Here is a 25,947-nt window from a genome sequence, read left to right as displayed (position 1 = left end):
CTGGTCACAGAGGCAGTGGGGATGCTCCCTGGGAGTATTGTGGGCCCAGCAAATGCCTGGGACAGCCTATTGCTATGGAAACCCACACCCAAGGTGGTCAGACAGACCTGCCAAATCATAGACTCATAGAAATAAAACCTCACACAAGGATTATTGCTTTAAATATTAAAATATATTATGTATACACTCTTAACCAAAAACATAGAAATGCATTGTCCATGCAACCTGTGTGGCACCTCAAATGGGATGACACCCTCACTGCAGTTTGCTTGGACACAAGTCACACGATCAGGTACAAAATTGATTCCATAAACGCCATTCAGTGCAAGATGTATGTCCAGACATAATGATTCAAGTCGCTCCCGCCCAGCACAGAGGCCACCAGGCTTCCAGGACAGGCAGTAAAAGCAGATTCAAGCAAAACACCAAATATCTGGCTCCACAGGATCACGCCACCCAGGGCACTGCCACCCTGCATGGGACTTTTCAGTAGACACAGGAACTCGGGACCAGGTGATGGTCTATGAAATGCAGTGACCGCCTAAAGGCTCCAGGGCTTGGGGAATGTGTCTGGTTCATATATGACACACTCCTTCCTCTTCCTCCTTAGTGACTCCGAAGCTGCTTAGTCACAGCGTGGAGCAGCAAGAGACTCCAGAATGCAGTGTGAGGTCCTCTGCTCAGGGTTGCCACCCTATGAGGAGGTCAGGGTTTCCAGGAAGAGTCCTCAGGAAGTGGGGGGAGGGGTGCGGTGATGTCAGACATTGCTCTGGAGCTGTTCTGTGGGACTGTCAGAGGCTGAGGACTGGCTGGGCAGGGAGGCCTCCAGGCCATCTGAGGACACTGAAGGGGACTTGTACAGAAAGTAGGCGGCGACAAAGAAGAGGAAGCCCAACACCTGGGAAGACAAGAGGAGAGGTTGGCCCTCACCAGCCTGGGGACCCTGCCCTCCTCTTTCAGGAACTAAGACAAGTCCTTCCTGCTTGATTAGTCCCTTAGGGGACCCCAGTTCTTCAGTTAGAGAAGGTAAACTACCATTTGGTTAAAAGTAGGGGGCAAGGCAAGGTGGAAGAACCAGGCATGGGCTGGACAGGGTCCCCCTTAAAGACATGTGCCACCCCTGTTCTTAGAAACCGTGAACAAATAACACAGCCTCTCTGGGGGTGAGGACCTCTCAAGATAAGGCCTCCCGGATTCAGGTGGCCCTAACCCCATGGCTGTGCCTTTATATAAAACAAAGGAGGGGGTCGAGGTAGGATGGTTGGGGAAAACAGTGGGTGGAGAAAGACAGTGGGGCAGGGGCAGGCGGAAGTGGAAGCAGACTCCAGAAGACCGTCTCACCTTGAAAATGAGGCCAGCAATGAGCATGTACCGACTCATGGCTGCATTCTGGTAGACAAAGCAGGAGCCCTGGTGGCCACACTGGCTCTGCCACAGCAGGCAGGCCTTGTCAATCACCCAGCCAAAGGCAATGGGCCCTGGAATACTTCCTGCCAAAGGAGAGAGTCCATTTAGTACCGTGATAGGGGAAAAAAGAGTGTATCATAAGGAAAGACCTTGGCAAGGACACACTGTCCATTTGTGTTCTCAGGGGCAAAAAGGGGACTTAAGAATTGATTGGCACTGGGCAAGGAGTGCCATGGTTTCTCAAGAGGGCCTTTTTGTGTTGAGGAAAAGAATCCTATTGGGTAAAAATATGACAATGGGTCCCTCTAGTGGGCAGTTAGGGAAAAGGCCCTTCCCAGTGCCAGGACCCCTCTAGGTTCCTGATGCATGAATACACTGCACAACCATACACGGCTTCATCACCCTACACAGTACCTAGTGTTCTCACGACGATCCACTGGATCCCCAGGGCAAAGGACCTTTGCCGATCACAGACACACCTGCAATGAGAATTGTGACGTCAGAGCCCGTGGAAGGTTGGCTGTGGACCTCACACCCCTACACCAGCAAGAGTTCTGGCCAAGTTCCAGGCCACATCACCACCTCCCTAGGTGCCAAGCACCTCGCTGGGGACCGGAGACATTCAACTCCCGATGCCACTATAGTGCAAAGTCCAGTTCCTGGACCTGCGGCTACCCCCCGGGGCCCAGCAGCATCCGTAGAGCGCCACCTGCTGGTACTGCAAGAGAAACCGAGGTGAGAGCTTCTTACCGTAGAGTAGCAGTTAGAGCAGGAATGCTGCTGAGGAATGTAAAGATAATTACAATGAACACCAGAACCAGAAGGAGGGGCTTTCTCTGACAGGTGGAAGTGCACTTCCCTGTGGTAGCATTGCCCAAGCCAGAGGATACCTTCTCAAGGACACAGCTACAGCCTCGGTATACCTGGGGAGCCCAACAACAGCGCTGATCACACAAAGGCGGAGGCTTCCCGGGTCCCCAGCCAGACCAGGGCAGCGGGCAGCGACCACACTCACCTTCTGGCTGCCGAGGCCTGTCCCAGCACCCGCAGGGCAGCCTGCGTAGCAGGGAGAGTAGTACATGGTGCCATCTGAGCCACACAGCGGAATGTAGTGCTCTGGGCTGCAACAGTACATGGCGTTGCAAGCCGCCTTCAGGTCCAGGTGGCCCTCAGGCAGGAGGCTGCAGAAGTAAGGCATAGAATGGTGTGTCAGCAGGGCTCAGGGGTTCGCATGCTTCCCTGCCCACGTGTGGCTGTGACCCACACCTCCCCGCCGGGTGCCAGCCCTCCTCAGGGGTGCAGAGCCCAGAGGTGTGGGGCCTCCACCAGACTCACCTCCCGACATAGCCAGTTGTCACGCCTGCCATGGGCACGTTGGGGCAGTGTATGAGGAAGACGAAGAAGGCCAAGAGGCTGGTCAGAGTGCAGAACAGACAGAACCTGATGATCCCAGAGCCACGGAGCTTGAGCCTGTTCACCAGGAAGCCACCCAGGAGTGTGCCACCACCGCCTGCTGGCACCACCAGATATCCTGAGGAAGGGACTCAGTGAGGGACCTGAAACCCTGGTCCTGTCATTTCTGCACGACTAGTGTGGACACTGAGGAATAGGGAGAATAATTCCTGCCCGTGGGTGCTCGGGCAGGGTAGCTGTGGGAGTGGGCGGGGGGAGTTTCCTCAGGCCACACAGAGTCCCTGGAAGCCCAGAGCTCAGTGACTCGGGTGTATTGTGGGTATACATGGAGTGGGGGTGTCAGCACAAGAAAGTTCTAAGAATAGGAGGGAGCCACAGGTGTGGGCGTCTGGGCCAGGTAAGGTCATGTCTAGGGAGAGTGGAGTCACCAATATGAACTCACTCTTTCTACCCAGACAGTGAGACCCGCAGGGTGGGCTGCACCTGAGGGCTTCTGTTCACACTGGTCAATACCCTAGGCCGGGCCCATCACTAACCAGTGCATAGGGCATCTCCAGCCAGCAGTGTGCTCAACAAGGCTGTGGCCCTGCCCTCAGCATAGGGAGGCCACGGGCTGCTAGAGTAAGGGTTCTAGATGGTCTCCCTCTACCCCACCCCTGCAAGGCCGGCCTCCCATAGAGTTCTGTCAGGCAGGTACAAGGACTTAAACTTAGATCCCCTAAGACTCTGGGGGCACTAGCTGCATGGCCGTGGCTCATAGAGACAGCCAGGCCCAAACTCTTTGTGTTAATGAGTGGCAGGTAAAGTGGCTTGCACACAGGAGTCAACCTTGCCCCCCTCTTGGAGAACTGTCTACTTGGAGGTTGACTCCGGTGCTCAGGGTCTCCTTACCAAACAGAGTGGCAGCCTCTGAGGCACTCAAGCTGAACTGGGCCTCGAAGAACTTGGGACCGAATGTGGACATGCCAGCGATGAGTGTGGCTTCTGTAGCCCCTGCCAGGCAGAGCAGGATGAATGTGGGATTCCGTAGGAGGAGCCAGATGGAGCTGGGCGAAAGAGGAATAGAGACCAGAAAAAGACAGAGGGTCACCATGGGCCAGATGTTGCATGCAAGGAGCCAACCATGCCTGAGGCTATCCACATACAAAGGTCCGTGGTTTTGAGACAATGAAGTGGTCCCCACATCTATCCCAGAGACATCAGGAGGGGGCGAAAGGCTGGGCTTGGCGGGTAGTGAATCAACGGCCCTCCTGTAAGTCTTTGGGATGCCTGTCTGCAATGCTACTAAAGCCAGTTACAGAGACTGGGTCTCTGCTGTGGCTGATTTCCAGTTTCATTGTGGGGACATGGACAGACCCTGAACGGATGAAGATAGCAATCACCTCTGGCAGCCACTGTAACAAACTATCAGAGAGGGTCTGAGCAAGGGCTAGTGAGATGGTAACCACCAAGTTCAGCGCTGGACAGACCTAGGAAAGGGGGCTACCAAGGGGATAGGGGTCACCTAGAGAGGTACAGGCGTCCAGCCACAAGCCATGGGGTAAAGTGCAGGCATCTTCTGGGTTTGGAAACAGGGGCCTTCAAGGAGTGCTGAGGCGGTTTGTCAAGCTCCCCTTCTCTTGGCCTGTACTTAGGGGACAGTGGCTGTGGGGGTGATAATAGGATTGGTAATCAGATACAGCCTGCTAATCCCAAGGTGACTTTGGCCTGGAGGCCCCAGCACTGCCATCCCCACTGCTTCATCTGGCTCTGTCCCTCCACCTGCCATCCTGTCTGGGATGTAAAAGCCATCAGCCACGCCCTCAGCCACAGGGTGAGATGCTGACTGACTTGCCTTCCCAGGGCCACAGGCCAGTGTAGCACAGACCCCTGCCATGTGGGAGTCTGACTGAAGGCACCGCCTACCTGCTAGCCGGAAGCCAGGCTGTGGGAGCTGTGTGCTGACTGCGGGGTTGAACTTGGGATCTCACAGAGCCCTCAGGAGCAGAGCCTGAGCTAGAAACCTCTAGGGAACAGAGCCGGTCATTGTGCCCAAGGGTCACACACCTTAGTCAGAGGTCAGACAGAGCCATGGCGTTCCTTGAAGTCAGTTCATGGTACAAGCTACACTGGCCTCTGCATACTAAAGCTGCTTCTAGAAGTATGCGAAGACAATTGGTTCTTAGGGAGTGGTGTGAACAGCACTGCTTACATGCTGTGTCCATTGGTTCTTAGGGGGTGGTGTGAATACCACTGCTTACATGCTGTGTCCATTGGTTCTTAGGGGGTGGTGTGAATACCACTGCTTACATGCTGTGTCCAACCTGCAACTTTAGCTTAGTGAGGCTTGGTGAGCTGGTGCCTGTTCCCTGCCTTCTGTGTGAATGGCCACCAGACATTACTGCCCCCATGAAAATCCCTCTCTTTGACAAATCTAGACCTAGGAGATGGTATTCCTGAGGATCAGCCAAAGCAGCCCCACACAGCTTCACACTCTGAATGGGGGAGGATATGGGCCAAAACACACTACGCTCTGAAGAGAAGCCAGGATTAGCTTACAACCCCATGATCAGCAGGTCCATGAGGGAGCACACACTGGTGAGAACCCACTGCTTCCTAGACATTGACTAGAGTACTGAGTAGTCAGACTGGCCCCGGTGAGACACCACAGGACCCCTCTCAGGTAGGGCACACTCAATTCTTTTACAGTTTACTTCTAAACTTGAGGGTTGAAAAGTCTTTCCAGTCAATCACTCAGCTTCATGTTCTGACAAAGGAAAGCAAGTGTGAAGGGACGCTGACCCCAACAAGGACCTCTAGGGTCAGAGTGCTGAGCTCTCACAGCCCCTCCCCTGCAGGCTCTGCGGATATATCTGGTGTGCGATAGCCATGCATGGGCTGGTCCATTCCTAAGATATTCCTAGACCTGCCTGGCTTCAGGCTGAAGTTGTGGCGCTGCCATGTGGCACATGTTACACATGGTGTCTAATCCCACTGCAGGCTGGTTGGCTGAGATTCTTGAGTTTACACTGAGAAGTGGTCATGACTTTTCATGAATGTAAAGGCCCAGGTTCCCCCAGCTGGGCAAAGCTCATGCTAGCCATACTGTGCTGCCCCAGATGGCTTAACACCAGACAGCTCTGCTCTTGGGTTGAGGAAAGACCAATTACAAGACCATGGCCAGTAGGTCCTCAGCCAGTTCGGTCCTGCCTGGGGCTCAGCCTATTAGGTAGGCAGCTCCCAGCTCTCCTAGGTGAGCAGCAGTGAGATGCAAAGCCAGTGAGATCTTGCATCTCCATCTTCACCAGCCTCACTTTTTTCTGGGCTCTGTGGGAGCCGCCCTCCCCTCTCTGTGTTAGGACAGACCGTGGAACTTCACCCCAGCAAAGTCAGTCCTCCACTCCCAAGTAGTCAGTTAGGTGCCGCCATTCATAAGATCAGGACATGTGATGGGGCTGAATGCATCCTAAGGGCTGCCTTGCCTGGGTCTATGGAAATCTCAGTTTCGTAAGGAAGAGACAGTCCGTGGGTACCAGGGATTCTAGGAGCTCTTCCTTACAAAATTGAGATTTCTATAGTCTACCCTGGCTCTGCTGTCCTTCTGAATCAAGGGACAGTCTCTGAGCTGCTGGGGTCTTAAAGCCAGGACAGACAGACAGACAGACAGACAGACAGACAGACAGACAGACAGACAAAGAGGGGATGGAGTGAAGTTGGTTAGCATAGCAAAGGACCACCCTAGAGGAGGAGAGTGGTCAGTGGGGGAGGCAAGAGCTGGAAGAGGCCTCTGCTCCTGTGGGTTCTCTGTCCTGTGCGTGGCCCAGAATCACATCTCCTTGAAGCTTCTAATAGCAAATGCAGTGACGGCCAGTGAAAATACAAGAGTGGTCTACACTGGCTGAGGGGCTCTCTGGGGAGGGGCCCGGGGCCTGCAGGTACACTGGGAAGACATTCACTCTGTGGAGCCTCCCAGGATGCTTCTGGCCTCAACCAGGGCCTGTGGCTTTAGCCAGGAGCTTCTGATGGTGCTTGGTGGGTCAAAAGCAGGGGGATTAAGGGGCTGTAGATGGTATGGGGGTGCACTGGCCCACTGTGGGACCCATGATACACAACACACATACACATATGCATACACGCACACATACACATGCACACACACTCTCATACATGCACACGCACACACATGCACACGCACACACATGCGTGTGCACACACAACACACTCCTTACAGGGGCAGGTCTCTGACAGTCTTGCCGAAAGCTGGGTTGCTTGCTGCTCCGTGGCTGTGGCCTTTCAGCTGCTCTTTTTCAGCTGCTCTCATAATGACATAGCGCTGGGAGCCTGGAGGAAAACGGTCAGGAAATCGCTACAGCTTCCAGAGGGCCTCACACACTCCATGGAGGCTGCCTCCCACCCCAACCCCGCCACCCCTCAGGACCTGGGAGTGTGGTATGCTGACACTCAGGCCTGAGGGTGTGGCCCGAGAAGGTGGAGTTGTGTGACATAATTGCAGCTCTGAGAGCCCAAGGCCACGTGGGCATGGGCGCAACAGGAATGGAGGTGAAGGGGTCGCTTCTGGCAGACACACGGGAGGGGATAACAGACTGGCTGGCTCAGCTTTGCTTCCCACGTAGTGGGAAGACTGAGATCAAAGACTTCCCATTAGTTGAAGTGACAGGGAAGGGGGGCGTAGGACAGCAAAGGATATACCCTGCCTCCTGGACGGGGACCTCCGTGCCAGGGCAGGGAACCCACCTGGTAGCTGCCGGGGATAGCCGAGGATGGGGATGGCGATGAAGAAGGCAGCAATCCCAGCTCCCAGGAAGCCAATCCACCAGGCGCCAACCCACAGCGGGCTGTCAGTGGTCAGCTCCGTCCTATTGGGAGAAACAGGGTCCTTGGATTGCTGATTAGCTGCCCTGCTCTCCTCAGCACCTACATGGGGTGGCCCACTCATTTCCCCCTCGGGTGTGTCTGCGCAGAGGGCATCAGAGGCCCTTGGGGCCACAGCCATGTGTTCACTTCTCCCTCAGGCTGGAGAAGCCCTCCAATGAGGCCATTCCCTGAGAGGGCAGCTCTTCACTCAGACCCCAACTGCCGGACCCAGGGATGCTGCCTCAGGCTGAGAGCTTGGGGGCAAGGCCCCTAGGGACAGGAGCTTCACGTAACAGCTGGTATCCCTTCCCCACACCAGCTGGCATCCTCAGGGCCACAGAGCTCAGGGGACAGAGGGCTCAGCTGGAGTTCACTGAGCTACTTGCACAGGGACCATTAGGCATCCGACTGCCATCTGCACAGGAGCAGGGAGAGGGTTCTCAAATCGAGCAGGGAGTCATAGGGAGGGAGCAATGGGGTGACAGGAAGAAGAGGGTTCAGAGGAAGCAAGGGATGGAGGAAGGACTCAAGGCAGCAATGCCAGGACGATAGCGCGTGTGCGCCCTCAGCTCTGGAAGCTGCCCCTGGGCCTGCAGCATGCTCCCACCCCCTTGAGCAGATTAACTCGGAACCCAGAGCCCAAGCAGCACAACACATCCAGACCCGGGGACATGAGCCTTGACCTACCTCAGGCTCTGCATAGAACACGCACCCTTGACCCCATAGTATCAACCCAGGGCTAGAGGCGGCAAGTGAGAGGGCAGAGCACTAGAAACCTCGCCGGCGCCATCTGCAGAGAGAGTCCCAAGGTGGGGCGGTGCCCAAGACCCAGCACAGCCACCAGGAAAATTCAGCCATCGGTCCGTGGTAGGACACAGGGCAAGGGCATCTGCATAGCCTTGCTGGGCAGTAGTCAGCAAGGGGCCACCCCAGTCTCCCAGCTCTATCTCCCTCCATCTGTCTTACTCCTCACCGTCCCTGTCTACATTTGCAAAAATTAGTATCACACACACTAGAGTCACGGACGTGCCTCCTGTCACTTCAAGAGAGGAGCTTTGAAGATGCGTGGCCAGGGCTTCAGAATCTTGGGAACTTGAATCTACATGTCCCTCCCCCCACCTCCTGCCTTTCCCGGTCTATGCCCTCGAAGCCACCCACAGACCTCGAGTCTCTGCGTATTCCCAGTCCTTGTAGCCCAGGTTAGCCAGGTTTTCCCTGCTCCAGCGACGTTGTGCATCAGACTATCCTTGAGGCCCACAACATCCCAGGTCGGGGAGGCGGTACTGAGGCAGGAAGGTGACTGCACCCAGCTACTCACCGTCGGCTCACTTCTGTGTAAATATTTAGCATGGTTCCTCCGATCAGGTAGCCGGCCGCAGGCCCAAGGATGGCTGCCGTGTAAAAGATGGCTAGAAGGCAAACACAGTGTGCAGACGTCAGGTGCCATGCGGTGGGCTCTCCTGGGAGATGCCACCCCCAATGCTCCTGTGCCTGTAACCCCACTGTTCCCGTGAGGCCAGAGTACGTCTGTGTAGCCTGCAACTGGGCCTGACGTCCAGTCACACCAACTTTTAAAGTATCTCCCTCAGTGCACTCCGGGTATCATTTTCACTCACATGAAAGCAGAGAGGAACATGGGAAAGCAGAGAGGAACACGGGAAAGCAGAGAGGAACACGGGAAAGCAGGCACAAGTGGGCAAAGCCGAAGGTGAAGGCCACTGGAGGGAGAGAGTGGGGCCTGAACCCACTGCTAGACTCCCTGCTGCCCCGCCCCCCACCAAGGTTAGCTGAGGCGGTGTGAAACCTAAGGCCACCTGGGCAGACAGCAAACTCAGCAGCAGGCAGCTGCCTAGAAGGCCACAGGCCATGGCTTGACCTCAAAGTCAGCCTGCCTGAATTCATTCCACTTACTCCTCACCTGGTGAGGGAGGCCAGGCATCGTACACACAGGGCACACAAGGAGCCAGGCTGTACTCCTTCTCCCCACTTAACCTTTGTACGGGATTCCTTCCAAACTATACAGAGACTTGATGCCAGCTAAGCCCGCCCTAGTCCTCCTGCCTGAGGACTTGGGGGCCACCCCCCACCCCAGCCGCATGAACAGGCCTCACCTATTGTGGGGCTGTACTGAGATTTCTAGCCTGAAGCCGCTATGGGATTTCTTAGAAAAGCTGGCATCCACTCTCGTCTTTTGGTAGAACCCCTGATGGCCGTGCCACTTCAAGTTAGGGGCACGTGGGTCATGTGACCATGGGAGGGACATAAGATCACCTAGCCAGGCTCCCAGAAGGCATCAGCTTTATTCCATGTCACCAGCTTTATTCCATGTCCCTTCTGTCTACCCATCCCGACTGCTCACTCACCGATATAGATGGGTGAATAACTTGACTTCACATTCTCATCCAGGTAAGTGACCCCCAGTGTGTAGAGGGGTGTGGCACCCACGCCATGCAGGAGCTGGCCCAGCATGAAGATCAGCCGGTAGCTGGACAGGCCTGAGGGACTGTCCTTACACTCCACGTGACTGCCGTTGGTCAGGCATGCCCCTGTCCTCACCCCCTCGTCCGTCTCTACCTCATAGTGGCCAGCGGTGAAATGGGGCAGTGCAAATACCAGGGAACCGATCCCCAGGACAAGCACGCCCCAGCCCAGCCAGCGCGGCTTGTGCCCATTGCCCCCAAAGTAGCTGACAAAGGTGAGGCAGAGGCAGGCAGCGATGTCGTAGGAGCTGGCGATGAGCCCACTCTGGTAGCTGTGCAGGTCGAAGCGGCGCTCAATGGAGGTGATGACAGTATTGATAAAGCCGTTCACTATCATGCCCTGAAGGAAGGAGGCTGCACATAGGAAGAAGAGGAAGCCTTTGGGGGTGTTGAAGACCTGCAGACACTTGGGAGTGAAGCCTTGCCAGCCGCATAGTGTGTCCTGTGGCCCTGCAGACACGTACTGCACCTCATGGGCTGTCTGACTCCTCCGATCCTCAACCTGGGGCTCAAACAGGGGTTGGCTGGAGGAGCCCAGGGGGGTGTGGGCAGCACGCAGGGAGGCTGGTGATGCTCTGCTGCTGGGGGGAGTGTCACACCCGCTGTCTGTGGTGGAGGACGAGCTGGCGAAGAGGAGCTTCGGGAGGGAGAGGAGGTGCTTGTCCCCCATTGAGTGCTGAGGCATCTCCAGTCTCGTGAGAAGGGCTTTGGCAACACAGCAGGTGAGATGCAGTAGAGTGTCGTGTCTCTGGGTCTATTCTGTGAATAGAATTTCTTGTTAATAATAAGCCTTTACCTGTTCCCTAATCTGCTGAAATCCCTTCACGAACATTCAGTTCTCACTCAGTCCATCACTGGGATCACCTGGTCAGGCCATTGGCCAACCCCTCACTCATGCATCTTGTTGGTCTTCTACAACCCTGCTGCTGCTGGTGGGTCACACCAAGCATGATCCCAGGGGCTGGACTCTAGCAGACCCTAAAGGTATGGCTGCCACATGTAAAGACACAAGACAGTTACCACATGGAGGCTATTACGCAGTGAACAGAGCTGAGACACGGAGGGGGACCCATAGGCACCCTGTGTTGCCCTAACCTGCATGCCATCCTCCATGGCTTGGCTTGCCTGTCTGAGTTGCCTTTTGCTGTATGAGGAAGCTTAATGGTCAGCTCGTGGTAATTCAGATATGAATCACATGGCTGGTCCCAGAGTCCATACAGTCCAATAGAGCCATCTTCTGACGGACACTGTGACCCAGCACCCAGCCAGGACCCAGGCTGACTTTTACATGTTGGTGCCCATGGTCAGGCATCCGTGGTTGTATTCTGAGTCTGTGAAGAGTACAGCTGCCTGGGGCGCTGCTCGGTGAGCCAACACCTCTACAAGCTGGTGCCTTTGCCTGAGAAAGAGTGCCAGAGGAGAGCACCTGCGGCAGGTGTGGTAATAACACTCAAACCTTCCTTGGGCAGCCGGTGTAGCCAGCCACACATGCAGCCATCACAGTAGCGTGCATATATGTGTTATGTGCACATGTGTGCACATTCATGTGGAGGCCAGAGACCAACACTGGGTGGCTTCGTCAATTTTACCTTTCCATTTTAAAAATTACAACATCTTATCTATTTATTGGGGGTGGGATGCACATGTGCGACAGATTGCATGTGGCGGTCACAGGACAACTTGCTGGCGTCGGTTCTCTTCCTCCCACCATGTAGGTCACGGGGATTGAGCTCAGGAATGGTGTCAAGCGCCTCCAGGTGCTAAGCTATCTCACCACCTTATTTTCTATGGCAGAGTCTCTAACGAGGCCTGGGGCTTACTGACTTGGCTAAGCTGGCTGCATAGCAAGTCGCGCATGCCTGTTTCCCTTGCTCTGAGATTATATGTATGTGTCACCACATGCCTATGTATGGCTGTCTTTTTACATATATAGTGGGGATCGGCTCAGGTCCTTATGTTTGGGCAGCAAGCTCCTCACTGCCTGAGTCACCCCCTCTGTCCCAAAGCAAGCATCGACTTTCTCAAACTGCAGTGGACCAGGACAGAGGCCAGACAAAGAGGACCAGGGCAGAGCAAGACCAAGGCTTGAGGATTACCATACTGCACATCAGCCTCAGAACCTGGGGTTGAAACAGACAGCAGACTCTCTGGGCACAGGGAGAGTCAGAAGGGAAAGACTCAAGGTCACCAGAGTACTGTTTTTTGTTTGTTTGTTTTGTTTTGTTGCTTTAAATACAGGCTTGCCTCACACCCACTGTGTTCTCTCCCCCCATGCCTGGACAGCTGCTGGGGACGACCCAGGTGGCAGGCAGATGAAGTATACATATCTGGGTATGATGGAACTTAGATGGCAGCTTTGTGACCAGCACCAGGCAGAATGAAACAGATTTCTTCCTTGAAAATGAAAGCCACCACTCAAGTACTCCAACGTGACCATGGTTTCACCTGAGCTGAGAACACTGACAAATATTTGAAGCACAATCTAAAATTAGGCTTATGTACATTCTACACTTAAATGAGCAATCTGAAATCCTACTGTAAATATTAGCCAAGTGACTTTCTGACGTTAGCTGCCTTTCCATTGTAGGGTTAGCAGAGCCGACTGGACATGTGGCACATACCAGTAATACCAGCGTATGGGGAGACTGAGGTAGAAGGGTCACAAGTTCAAGGCCAACCTAAGCTGGAGATTCTTACTCACAGAAGATGGGGTGGTGAGGCTGTAGAGATGGCTCAGCAGTTAAGGGGTTCCCTGCTCTTCTAGAGGACCTGGGTTATGTTCCCAGCACCAAAGGTGTGTTGCAACCACCTACGACTCCAGCTCCAAGAGATCAAAGGCCCTTTTCTGGCCTCGGTGGGCACGACACACAGAAGGCCACATAATTAAAAACGAAAGTTTGAAAATGGGGCCAAGGCTCAGTTGGTCACCAATTGTTTGCCTTGCAAGCATGAGCATTTGCATTCCATGACCTGGAACACACGCTCCATTGTTGTCATTGGTTTCCTTTTGTTAAGTTGGATGTCACAGTTCATGCTTACCGCACTGAGGAGGTGGGACAGGCATATTCCTTCCTCAGGCTCACTGGCCGGCCAGCTTAGTCTGCTTGCCAAGTCAATGAGAGACTCTCAAAAACCAAGATAGGGGGTGCCTACAGCAGCTGCGCTTGTCCTCTGGCCTTCACATACATGTAAACCATGTATATATGCACACACATGAGTAACACAAACGTACACCCCTCCATCACCACCAATAAAAAGATCTTGGCCGGGCGGTGGTGGCGCACGCCTTTAATCTCAGCACTTGGGAGGCAGAGGCTGGTGGATCGCTGTGAGTTTGAGGCCAGCCTGGTCTACAAAAGGGAGTCTAGGACAGCCAAGGCTACACAGAGAAACCCTGTCTCTAAAAAAACCAAAACAAAATAAAATAAAATTAAAATATCTCATGGCATGCCTATCCACCTCTGGGCCTCTGCCCACACCCACAGCTGTCGTTCTGATGCCAGGAGGACAGTGCTGCTGAGGGAGGGATGGCCCAGACACTGGCTTTCAGGCTTCTTCCTCGGATCTGGTAGGTTGATTCTGGGATGGCTGGTGCAGGCCCCAGTGTCAGCCTGGCTAGACCACATGTGTCCATGCATCTGTCACACATTACTGCAGGCATGTCAGTGATAAGGCACCACGGAGTCTACAGGCACCACTGTCTAGAGGGCCTGGCTGTGTATAAAGGTAGAGCCCAAGGGATCCTGCCCTACCAGCTTACCGTCTTCAGGATCTTGGGACGTGTCCAATCTCATGAGTCAGTTCCTAATAATAAATCCCCTCATGTTTCTCACTGGCTGTCCTCTGGAGAACTCTGCCTTGCTCGAGGCCATCCCATGCCGTTGGCGCTGACACTGCTCTGCTATAGATGGGAGCTCTGCTACACACCGGGGTTCAGGGACCCACCCCCAGGATACAGTCCTCATGACAAGGATCCCACAGCCACTACACCCGAGCAGCCCTTAAAAGTTTCCTCACAAGCTGTGTGTGGCTGCAGCTCAGCAGAATCCATGCTCTGGGGGGCAAAACATCCATTGCTGACAAGGGAAGAGCCTTTACAGGGCATCCAACGTCCTTGTGTCCATGACCAAATGTGGGCTGCCTGGGTCCCCTGGACACAAATGCCCACTGAATCTATATGGAAGGCAGGCCCATCACACCACTCAGCTGGGCCCTATACTTCTGACAGCTATCTGAGGACAGAGATCTTTTTCCCACTGGGACTCCAGCCACGCGACTACCCCCACCGCCACCACTGAACAGCTGTTAGTGGGAGGGACTACTGGAGTGGAGCCTGCCTGGGTGCCAGCCCCTGCATCTACTTCCACTTCTAGCAGCTATGTGGTGGGCAAGAACAATATTTGAGGTGGGGAGAAGCTGGCACCAGGCTCGGAGGAGCTTTCTCAGCCTGAAGCACTGCTCAGGCGGGGAGGAGTCCACCCTCTAGGGCGCCAGCCTTCCCTGTTCTGCATCTCAGCCCAGGGGGCTGGCTCCACCCAGATGGCCCAGCAGCACAGCCCTGTGGGATTAGGTCAAGATGATTAGCCTGGGATGATGGAGCCCTGGGGCCTCTGCTGGCTGCTGAGCACTGTGGGAAGGGCAGACATGTGCACAGGCGTGAGCAATGTATGTGGGCTATTTTAGGCCACAGGTGACCAAGATTCCCTTACAAGTACCCCCCCCCCCCTTCAGGGATGCAAATGCAGCATCTAGCTGACCATGTCTTTTAGTTCTGAAAGAATCCAGCCAGCTGTGGCCACCTCCTCAGAGTCTCCCAGAGAGGTCAGTGGCCAGAGGCAGCCTGCCACAGTATAATTTGTGAAAAGGGGGCTGATTTGCATGGCTGCAGGCTTCCTCCCTGCTTGCTTATTTCCTCTGTCCATCCAATTTACTAACTTCCCAGCTGGAGTGCTCCCTAAAGGCCTCAGTTCACACTTCAATTTGGAAGAAAGAATTTCAGTGTGTGTGTGTGTGGGGGGGGGGGGTGATGCACCAGGTCCCTGCTCCCTGGGGTCTCTGCAGCCTGTTCCTAAGACATCTTAAAGTCTGAAAGCTGGGTGCCTAGCAGGATCCCATCCTTGTTTGGAGACACTTTGGGGCCCAAATCCTAGAACCTCTTCAGACTCATTTCCCTTCTCTTCTCTTCTTCCCCCAACCCGAACACCCCTCAGCTCCTGCGAGAGCAAGAAGACAAGGCAAGTCTCTCTTCACCCCACCCAACTGCTCTGGGGCCAGCAGCAAACCAAGTCTCTCTCTCTCTCTCTCTCTCTCTCTCTCTCTCTCTCTCTCTCTCTCTCTCTCTCTCCTGACATCCCCCCTGACACCACACCCTAGTCAGCCGCTACCCCTGGGACCCTGGGACTCCACTTTGCCTCCTAACTTCTCCAGCTATCCCCTCTTACAGACAAGGAGAAATGTGTCTTCACTCTTCAGGATGAGGGCACTGGCATATGGCCGGCCACCAAAGCGCCCAAAGCAACCCAATTTGCACACGTGTAGCCACTCGCGGGTGAAAGCACAGGAAACCAGCGGCTTTGCATGGAAGCTGCCACGGACTAGTCGACAGGGACCTTGAGTAAGGGACAGCAGGGCTGGCACCAGAAGGACATGCCTCACACAGAAGGCCTGCTGTCGCAACCTGGGTAGCTCTGCTCCCACCCTGTCTGTATCTGGGGATCCAGAAGCATGAGGAGGGGTCTGCCATGCACCGTGCTCCAGAGGGGAATGGAAGCCTCGCTAGTCAAGCCAGGTAGAGGTTGCCTCCAATCCAGGAGGGTGCTCCCCATTTTGGCAAGCCATGGGCTTCTCTGGTCTTCAGTTTCCCTCCTGCAACGTGGCCCGAGGTGAAGGACTCAGCCTTCTTACACAGACGGGCCCAGCTGCCACTAAGGCTCATGGGAAACAGCTCTGTAGTAGTGGGATCAGTAAGCTCAACCTCTGAGGCACAGCATTCCTGGACTTCAAGGAGGTCTCCGTTTCCCATGATAGCTTGCTTTGTCCCTGCTCATGCTCCACTGTTGGTGTGATGGTTCCTGCAATAGGGGACCATGTGGCAGACCTCATGGCTCTCACAGATCTTCTACATCCTGGGCGGAGGGCAGAGGGCAGGGGTAGGTGACAACCTTCATGATTTTCAGGGTCTTCTTAGGTTCAGAAGTAGGCAGCTCTAGCTATATAAGAGGCAAGCCTAGCATAGCTAGACCATTGCCTCTAAGTGACCACTTAGGGTGCAAATATACCTGTAGAGTGTCCTGGCCTGAGGGACCTCAAATACAAAATTCAACGGTCCCAAGTAGGTATGGGTGAGGTGGAGAGGACAGTGCTCAGATAATCCTCAGTGTTCTCTGTAGCTTGGGTCTGAGGGGGCAATGTGAGGCATGCCTGGACATCTGAAAGGGGTTTGAATAGCACTTGGGGGAAGAAGAAGAAAGGGGATATTAGAGGGCCCTTAGCTCCCAGAGCTTTGGTAGCTTGTGCCCAGGAAGACCAGACAATGACAACAAGCCTCGCCCTACCCACGGTCCCCAGTTTCTGAGCCACAAGTGAGTAGCTTTTAAAAGGCAAGGGTTTGAGAAAGCACTACCCTCATTTACAGATGTGGTCCAGAACTCTAATTCTCTTTGTTTGATTTTATATTTTTCAAGACAGGGTCTTCCTATGTTGCTCTGGCTGTCCTGGAACTCACTACGTAGACCAGGTTGGCCTTGAACTCACAGAATTCTAGCTGCCTCTGCCTCCTGAGTGCTGGGATTAAAGGCGTGAGCCACTACACCCAGATGATTCTAATTCTTCGTAATGCTACCAAGAATGAGGTCATGCTACCTATCTACAGGGAAAGAAGGGGTGCTGGGGGAGGAGGGAACCAGAGACCTTCCATCTGAGAGCATCTGGTTTGGGGGCAAGACTATCCCAGACCACTCTGGCCCAGTTGATGCCTCTGCAGAGCCCCACAGGATACACCCATGTCCCGAATGCTGGCCCATTTCCTCCAGTCTCCACCAGCAATTTCCCAGGCTCTACTGGTCAGGCAGAATTCCAGTCACCTGACAGGTGGGACACAATCCCCGAGGGCCTATCCAATTACAGTGGTTGAGAACTAGGACTGCGCCATGGTTGTGGGGATAAGGAAGTGCCAGTCTCTGTACTTCACAGGGCATTTAATGTATCTCAAGAGGAAGCAGGGGTGTTCCAAGAGCACCTGAGTCAGCACTGACTCTTCCACACCTGAGGCTTCACCCTGCAATGGGCTGACTGGGAAAAGTTTGAGAACTCCACCTGTTCCAGTTTAGGAGATCACAATGGTATGAGAGGATACACACAGAACAGCTTTGACACAATTGATACAGTACACAGAACTGATACAAGCTAACTAGGAAACAGGTTCAGTCAGAAGACTTCCGGTGTCTGGAAGTAAGGCAGACATCGAGTCCACACTGCTGTGGAGAGCTCCTCAGGCCTCGGGCTGAGCAGTTACTGAGCATCAGTAGCTCTCCTGCCTGGGCTCATTCACACATCTTCATCCTGCCTGCCCTGCCCCTCTCTTTGCCCAGTCACAAGCCGCCTCCTTGCCTGCCCCTCTGCAGTATTGGGGAAGGTTCTAGTTGGAATTTGTCCAGCACCTGCTTCAGGGACCACACCCAAGTGAGCCTCCATTAGATCATCCAGGAAGAATTTTCCAGGCAGTACCTGTTGGCCTTTCTAGCGGGCAGGCAAGGCAAACGTACCCAAGCAAGAAACCCTAGGTCTTTCACCTCTTTGCAGCACATGGGCAGCCAAGAGGTACCTTCGGCCACTGTTATAGTCCTGTCCTGGTAACTGCTGGTTCTCTGTCCTGGCTTTCCTCTCTTCTTGAGAATGGCTGAGAAAGGATACAAGCCTCCGGCTTCCTCTGTGTCACTCTCCTGAGGCCTCAGGTGCACATCTTCCCGGTGCCTCAGCCTGCTCCTCGGTGACAGCAGACTTCAAAACACTGCCTGGGACTGCTCTGGTCCAAAGCCCTCTCTAGCCAGCAAATGCCAGGCTCAGCAAACATTTCCTGCTGTCCCCACAGCTACAATTTATAAATAATTCCGCTAAACACCAGGTGTTCTCTCCCCTGATAGCCACCTGCCCCAGGCTGCCTAACAGCAGTTGGTTTACTAAACTCGATAAACGACTGCCCTGAAGTAGGGATAGAGAGCTGGTTCCGCCACGAATAAACCACCGCGGACCCAGCTCCTCCGGTCAGAAAAACCCCAGGCCCTGTATTGGAGAGGCCAGCTGGCCTAATCACGCTAAACTCAGGCCATGGCGCCTAGGGGCCAAGCAAGCTGCACGATGCCACTGTGTATCTCCATCTCATACTTGTGTACATCTGTAGATGCTGACGCCTCCCGTGAAGGAGGTGCCCTGTCTCGGGTTCCCGGGTTTGCAGCCTAGCCTACTAACCAGGCGCCAAAGGCGGGCGGAACCCTCGTTGGCGTACACCTGCGTTCGGCGGCGCTCGTGAGCTCCGAGAAGGTGCCGGGCCTCAGGGACCCCGGAATCCGCGGTCCTCGGTAAGACAAAGCCCGCCACTCGTAAGCAACTTTCGTGCTTCATCTTTTCCCCTGACTTAGCAACAGCCCCCGCTGCGGGTGAATCTGTTCCTAACCAGACCCTCAGGAGCTTGCACCTGAGCATTCTCGCCGACTCTTAACCCGGGCCGGCGGCCCAAACGGCTCCCCGCACTCAGTCCTGCGCCCCAGCTCTCTCCCATCTTCCCCCTTTCTCTAAGGTAGCGGCTCTGCCTGCCCGCTCAACACCCTCCCCCCCCGCTTTCTGCAGACCCGCAGCTTCCCTCGTGGGTAGCTGGCAGTGAGAAGGGGTAAATTCTGCATCCGGCTTCCTTGGTCCCGCCCTGCCCCCCCTAGAGGAACCGTGGGCTGTCTCGCCGGCGCTGGGGTCGGCTTCCCGTCAGACATCGCACCCCGCACCGCCCAGGCGCAGCTTCAGTCTAGCCTCCGCTAACACCAGCCGCTAGCAGGTCCAGGTCTGGCATACCAAGGAGGCGTTCCGCCGCACCGCAGACCCTGTTCCCCCAACCCGGTCCGAGTCCAGGTCCCAGAGCACTCACCTTCCCGTGAACCCGGCCGCCGCGCTGCGCCCTGCGCTCTGGCCTTCGCGCAAAGCCCACTCGCGCTTCATTCATCGCCAAAGCCACCCCCGGAGGGCTGGGAGTAGTGGCCTCGCCACCACCACCAATGGCAGCGCGGTTCGGGTAGGGCCGGGCCCCGGCCAGAGGTGACAGTGGCGGGGACGAACGGAGGGGCGGGACCTCGGGCAGGGCGGGTACAGAGCAGGAGGCGGGACCTACCCGGTACTTTACACGCGGTGAGTTCTTGCTGCTAGCCAGCACCACTGGAGGTTGCAGGCTGGGAAACGCGGCGCCAGGCTAGAAAGGTACCGCTCAGGCCTCATTGCGTCGTAGGTTCCACTTGCTTCCGGGTTCATGCTCAAACGTGGAACCCACGCGGTGGAGGGAGCAAGTGACGATCTCCTCAGGCGTGGGGTACCGCAGCATCCTGGAAAAGGGAGCTCCTCCCTCCCTCGCGCCCCCCCCCCCCCAGCCTAGGCCAACCAGTGTGCACTCCTTCCGTGGGTTCAGTGCAATGAGACACTGAACTAAGATGCACTCTGGCCTGGATAGCCCACAGAGTTCCTGCCTCGTAGCCTCTTCCCATAACTCCATCTTAGTTTTGAAGTTAGCACTGAATGGGATGGAGAGAGAATAAACCAGTCACCTTCACACTGAGGCGTTCTTTGCTGTGCAACCTTGAACATACTTCTGAACTCCTCTGGGCCAGTTTCCAAATCTGTAAAATTAAGACCATTAGCCATATGAGCGCCGTGGTTCATGCTTGTAAGCCTATACTCAGGCGACTGAGGCACAAGAACGCTCCCATTTTTATAGCGAGTTCAAGGCCAGCTTGGGCTACAAGAGAAACTTGGTCTCAGAAAATCAAGCAAACAATGATTTTTTTTACAAAGTGATTACAACAAGTCACTGAAGGAAGTGGAAAACAGTAGGTGGAATGAATCCAGCTGAAGTCCGGCCAAGTAACAGCTGACAGCCACTTGACATTGCTGTCACATCAACATCGGATGGCAGGAACTCTCCACAGATTTCTCCCCTTTTTGGCGTATTACATTTAATTGAAAAGACATATGTGAGTCAGGTGTGGTGGCTCACACAGATAATCCTGTCTATCCCTGAGGAGGCTGATGCAGGAGGATCTCTAGTGGGAGGCCAGCCTGAGCTACCCAATAAGATCCTGTCAGAATTAACAAAACAAAACAAAACAAAACAAAAAACCAACATCAACAACAACCCTTCCCTTGCTCCCAAAGGCATTAGGAGTTTATAATCAAGACTGGGAAGTGAACACAGAAGGAGCCACTTGTGACTAGTGTGGGCTACATAGCAAGACTCTGTCTTCTATGTAAATAAAGCTCACAAAGGTCACCTCTGAGGGTGTGGATCCTACAGTCAGCCCTGTGAGGACATGACCAGGCATAAGAGTGCAGTGGTGACAGCCCCAGCTCCCACACAGCCTCAGGGGCTAAGGCAGACCTCTCCTTTACTTGTAGAGAAAGTGGGCTGGCTGCTGGGCTTAGGTCTTCATGCCATACTCGGTTATTTATGAATGTATCTTCCTGGGGTGGGTGTGATTGGTACCTATTCACACTTTGTCCTGGGAGCCGCTGGTGATGTCTTCAGTGACTACTTGTCAGCATGTTGAGTCTCTACTCCAGAAAGTTGAGTTTCAGTTCCGTTGCTGCAGGTATTGGCCTCTGACCTTGTTTCTGGTCAGAGAAGACCCCTGGGAAGTTAGCCTGCGAGGCATCATGGCCTGTACACCTTCCTGCTAGGGCAAATAGAAGCCCCCCGCCTCAAAACACCTCCCTCAGGTACGTGGACCTGGCTCAGGTCTGAATCCAGAAAGAACTGGCTGAACACACCTTTGTGAGTCCCCCCCAACCCCCACTCCTGTCAGGATGTGTAAGCAGAACCCGCCTGTTTCTAAAGGGGATCCATGGAGGCTCTCCAAAGGTCAGGAGCAGCCTTGGACACTGTGACTCCAAAACCTAACTTAGGGTTCATCCCCGAGACCGATATTAGTATCATATTTTTCCTTTAACCATCTAGTGTGCTTCGTGAAAAGGTTAAGTCTGTGTTGATTACTATAGAGAAGTCACCACAAAAATAGATCAGAAATAGATAAAAGGTGACACGGTGATGCTAAGTTCTAAGCCAAATAATGCTGCTTGCTGAGGGGCCTGAACGTTAAGCTAGCCTAGCCTCAAGCTCAAACAGGAATTCTTAGCCTTCTTCAGACAACCACTAAAGACAATTCTAGGGTAAATATTCTGGTATTAATGCAATACACAGGTTCTGTCCTGCCCTCAGAAGCCTGCCCTCACATACCCAGGCCCTCAGCGGCCCTCTAGGGTACCTATGCATCCTCAGACTGTGCCTGGCTCCTCGGGGCACTTGGTATTTCCTGTGACTAAAGACTAGGAAGTCTCAGAGATTGATCCAATTGAGATCTCTATCCAGCAGGTCCAGGTTCCTGACACCAGCCCAGATAGAATTCAGACACTGGACTAAATAAGGATTTGGGAGAAAGTTTACTACAGAGAGGATTCAGGTTTCTTGAGTCACATGCATCAACCAGAAGCCTGGAGAGCCTCAGGGGCAACGTGTAATGAGGAAAAGATGACCCATGAGTTAAGGTGGGGGAGAGATACAGGGAAACTCCATAAATGAGTTGAAATTTCCCCATTCTTGCCCTTGCATGGGGTCTTGAATGCACAATAAGAATAGGTATTTTTTGCCAAGTGTCTTTATAATGAAGTAGAGGGCAAACAGCAGTCACTCGTTTCATCTCGCAGTCAGCTGGGCTGGACCTAGGCAGCTTTGGTGATCTTGGGCCTTGACTGTCTGAGACGGCAGCTGGCCTTCTGCCTGTGAGACTGCTGGCAGTTTTGGGAGCTGTCTGTGTCTTTCTAACCTTGCTCAAAAGGGACAGAGATCTGGCACTTGGGGTCCAGTAGCGGCCTCATTTCTAATGGCTGCTTTTCCCTACATCTTGCCAAGGAGGAGTTGGGAGGCCCAGGGAGGAGCCCCAAAGAGGTCAACCCCAGGGTACCACGGCATCCTGGAACAAGAGCTGGCTGGAACATTATGAGCTCTGGGACATTCTGCTTTCAATAAGCTCTATCCCAGGGGTCTTTTGGAGAGGAAATAACCAAAAGGAAAACAATCCAAGCAACCCAAGTCCTGCTGGGCACCCATAGTCCTCAAGAGGGGCAATGGTCTGTGCTGCAGGGGTGATTCTATGAGCAGCCACTGTCCCCTGTCATAGTGTTGGGAGGGACCCTAAAATGCTGAAATGTAAGCTCATGTTATGTGTGCCCTTTTCCTACTGGTGTTGCTGTTGCGTGGAAGCTGGCAGTGCCAGGACAATTGATCTCTAGATTAGAAAGAGAAACAAAAGGGTAAGGGAGGGGCAAGTCACTGGGAAAATGCTTTTCCAGGGCAGGGCAGGGTGGCAGCCAACCTCAAAGGCCTCAGTGTCCCAGTCTTATAACTATCCTACAAAACTGTCCCTGGTACTTTGATGGGTGTGAGTGACTTTCCCCACTGGTGTTCATCGTGGTGTCTGCTCTGGTGGGTTTTGCATTTATATTAGCTGAATCATTTAAAGGTGTTCCAGTTCTTCCTTTTCTGGTTTACAGAAAAGATGGGGACCACCTAGTGACAGTGAGCCACGTCGAGAACGTGATGATGACACACTGGCCACAGAACCATGGACTGTAGCCAAGTCCTGGAGTCTCTAGGAATATTAATTTTTAAATATTTAAAGTTAGGGCTTCTAAACTGTTTGGGGTAGTGCATACCTTCCACTCCCAGCACTTGGGAGGCTGAGGCAGGAGGTTTGCCATGAGTTTCAAAGGCGGTCTGGGTTACATTATAAAACCATGTCCCAAAAAACGCAAAATGAATAAGTAGAGTTAGGACTTGGCTTGTTTGTTTTCTGGTTTATTTTTTGTTTGTTTTGCCCACCCAAATCTGCTTTAAAGCTGAGGGTAAACTTGAATTCATAATCCTCCAGCTGCCCAGACATGTGTGCTGCTATATCCAACTGCAGGACTCTAAGAGTCCACTCACATTTTTGAATGAGAAAATAGATCTCGCTGAAGGTTGAAGGGGATGCTCAGAGCCAGTTATGCGGGAGCACACCTTGCTGTATTTATAAGGAACTGTGTTTAGTAAGGAGATACGAGTCCTGAGGAGGGCAAGCCAGAGAAGAGACATTCACGGGCGGAGCAGCCCTAGGAAAAGCCAGCCCAGAGTTCCTCCAACCTTCTGGGGTGGTGACATCACTTTATCAATCAAGACTGGAGTGGGGGGGCCCACTGTGGGGGGACATGAAGGGAAGGGCTTCTGCAACAAAATCCCATAGACAGTAAAAGCGTTTTATATCCTCAAAGTTCTAATTCCATCCTGGAAAACCACTGGAGCATGGTATGGGGTGAGAGCTCTGCCTCGCCAGCTCTGGCCTCAGAGACTCCATTAGCATCCCTGTGCCTCCGTTTTTGCTTCTCACAGGGCTCTTCTCTCATGCCAGGCACACAGCTGGTCGTCCGCATGAACTGCCATCTGTCCTCACTTACTCTGCTGAGCCTTCAGTGTGAACTAAGACACTATCTCACTGGGCCAGGAGTCTCACCGGTTCTGCGCAAATGCTGCTGTTGGCCTGGTGACAGTGGCTGGCAGTTGTGAGCAGACCACTCCTGGCAAGGGACCACTACTGTCCTTGTTCTCTGTCTCCTGGAGTGAGATGACCAAGAGACAAGCATCAATTCCATCTTTGTTTCAGAGGCTGCGCTGCATCAAGCTGGTGCACTGGAGCTGCCCTCCCTCCCTCCCCAAGCTTGAGACTTGCTCTGAGGGAGATGCGCGGATGACCTACTCAGACAGTGTTGAAACATATCCCAGGCTACTAGGATGGGAATGGAAGCTTTGGCCAGGAGAACGTGTGCAAAAACCGAGGCCAGCTTATCCCACCATGTAGCCAAGCTCTAGTACCTGCCTAGGCATGCACTTTGCAAGGCCCAAGTTTGATACACACACACACACACACACACACACACACACACACACACACACACATATACACGCGCACGCGCAAGGGATTTGACCTGGATGTAGTGGCTCATGACTGTAATCCTAGCACTGGGAAGAATGAGGCAGGAGGATTGCCATGAGTTCAGGGGCTAGCCTGGGTTATGAGACCCTATTCGCACCACCAACCCCAAATGGCAAAGAAGCTCAGTACTGAGAGCTGATGCTAGAGATTAGGCTTGGAGGAGACTGAGGGAGTGCCCCCTGCACTTTCCTATCTGGACAGAAAGGACTCACAGTGACCATATGGGGGTACCCTAAGCTTCAGGGTAAGGGAGAAGATCATGTCACAGTGGTGGGCACCCCTTGCCCTGTAGAACGGCTCCAGCCCCTGAACCCCAGAAGCCTGGCTCTGTTGAATCTCGCTGCTGATCCACTTGTGTGGTCCTCTGCATAGCTTTCAAAGTGGCAAATGCCCTTGCCAGCTGGAGGCATTCAGAACTGTCTGAGCCTGCCCAGCTTTTGCCCTGACTATCTAGGGTAGAAGTGGGCAAGAACTCATGTGGCTGGTGCCTTGAATTTAGTGAGTGATTACCTTAGCTTACAAATGTGTGTGCTGTTGACAGGTCTTGTCAGGTCTTCCTTGGCTGGCGAAGTGGCCTTCTCCAGCAGCCCACCTACCTGCACCAGCCTTGTGACAGGCCAGGTTATGTTGCATCAGGGTATTTTTATGTTAAAAACATCAACCATAAATAGTCAAATTATCAGCAATTACCTGCAGCTATTTAGGCATTTCTTCAGGTGCTACTTTGCTGGGATCTGAGCAAATAGCAACAGACAGGCCTTTGTCTTGCCTTGAAGGCTCTTTTCTTGGCAACGTCCCCTCTCAGGGTAAGACCCAGAGGTGCCAGAGAAATGCCGACACTCCCACCATTCTTCCAGTCCACTCACCACTGAAGAACTTCTAGAAGGGAGGTGATTAATACCATCCTTTAGAGGTTGCTCCCTGCCTGTGTACAGAGCCAACCAGCCTTGCAAAGGCAGTGCGAGATGGAGATGGGTGACTGGCAAACTGCTTGTATTTGTGTGAGAGACTCCTGCTAGCCTCCGAGGTTCCTTTTTCACAAGTGTGTGTGATGTCCAAGTCCAGGGACCCTGGAGGAAGCCGGGACCAGCTTGTGCCAACTTAATCAGAGCTAGAAGATGCTGCCCAAAGGCTAGCAGTCAGAGATAATGAACATCTTTAGGATTTGTCTCTAAGGCAATGCTGTGTGGTTGGCATCCTGTGGGGTCAGATCTTCTCAATTTGAGAGACTCACACATTTCTTTTTTCTTCTTCCTTTTTTTTTTTTTTTAAACCTGAGCAGAAATGGATCTGTCTAAACAAGAGGCAAGATGTTCCAGAAGGGAACGGAAGAGCCAGCTCAAGTTCCTGTCTAGAAGGTCTGCTCTCTCCACAGGAAGGAGAATAGCTCCTGAAGGGCTACAGGGCAGACCCAGATCTGAGGGGCCATGACTGCCCCTCCTCTGGGCATTCAATATAGCCAGTATCTGCCTCTCTTCTCTTTTGCCCTCATCATCACTTATCCCAGGCCTGGCACCACC

At 53.6% G+C, this 25,947-nt stretch overlaps 1 protein-coding gene across 1 annotated transcript; it reads right to left on the bottom strand.

Annotated features, from left to right (window-relative positions):
- Positions 1-19,444, bottom strand: Slco4a1 (solute carrier organic anion transporter family member 4A1). The gene is made up of 12 exons (XM_051143951.1): positions 19,288-19,444; positions 10,038-10,913; positions 8,993-9,083; positions 7,555-7,676; positions 7,029-7,140; positions 3,712-3,866; positions 2,743-2,938; positions 2,423-2,588; positions 2,158-2,330; positions 1,822-1,886; positions 1,342-1,490; positions 1-898 (listed from the first exon to the last, which is right to left on the bottom strand). The coding sequence occupies exons 2-12, from the start codon at positions 10,837-10,839 to the stop codon at positions 758-760; spliced, it is 2,172 nt and encodes a 723-aa protein (XP_050999908.1). The 5' UTR covers positions 10,840-10,913; positions 19,288-19,444; the 3' UTR covers positions 1-757.
- Positions 19,445-25,947: the final 6,503 nt, after the last annotated feature.

This window comes from Acomys russatus, chromosome 4, assembly GCF_903995435.1.
Source record: "Acomys russatus chromosome 4, mAcoRus1.1, whole genome shotgun sequence".
Lineage (NCBI taxonomy): Eukaryota > Metazoa > Chordata > Mammalia > Rodentia > Muridae > Acomys > Acomys russatus.
The sequence above is the reverse complement of the archived record's forward strand: the minus strand, read 5'-3'. Positions and strand labels throughout refer to the sequence as shown.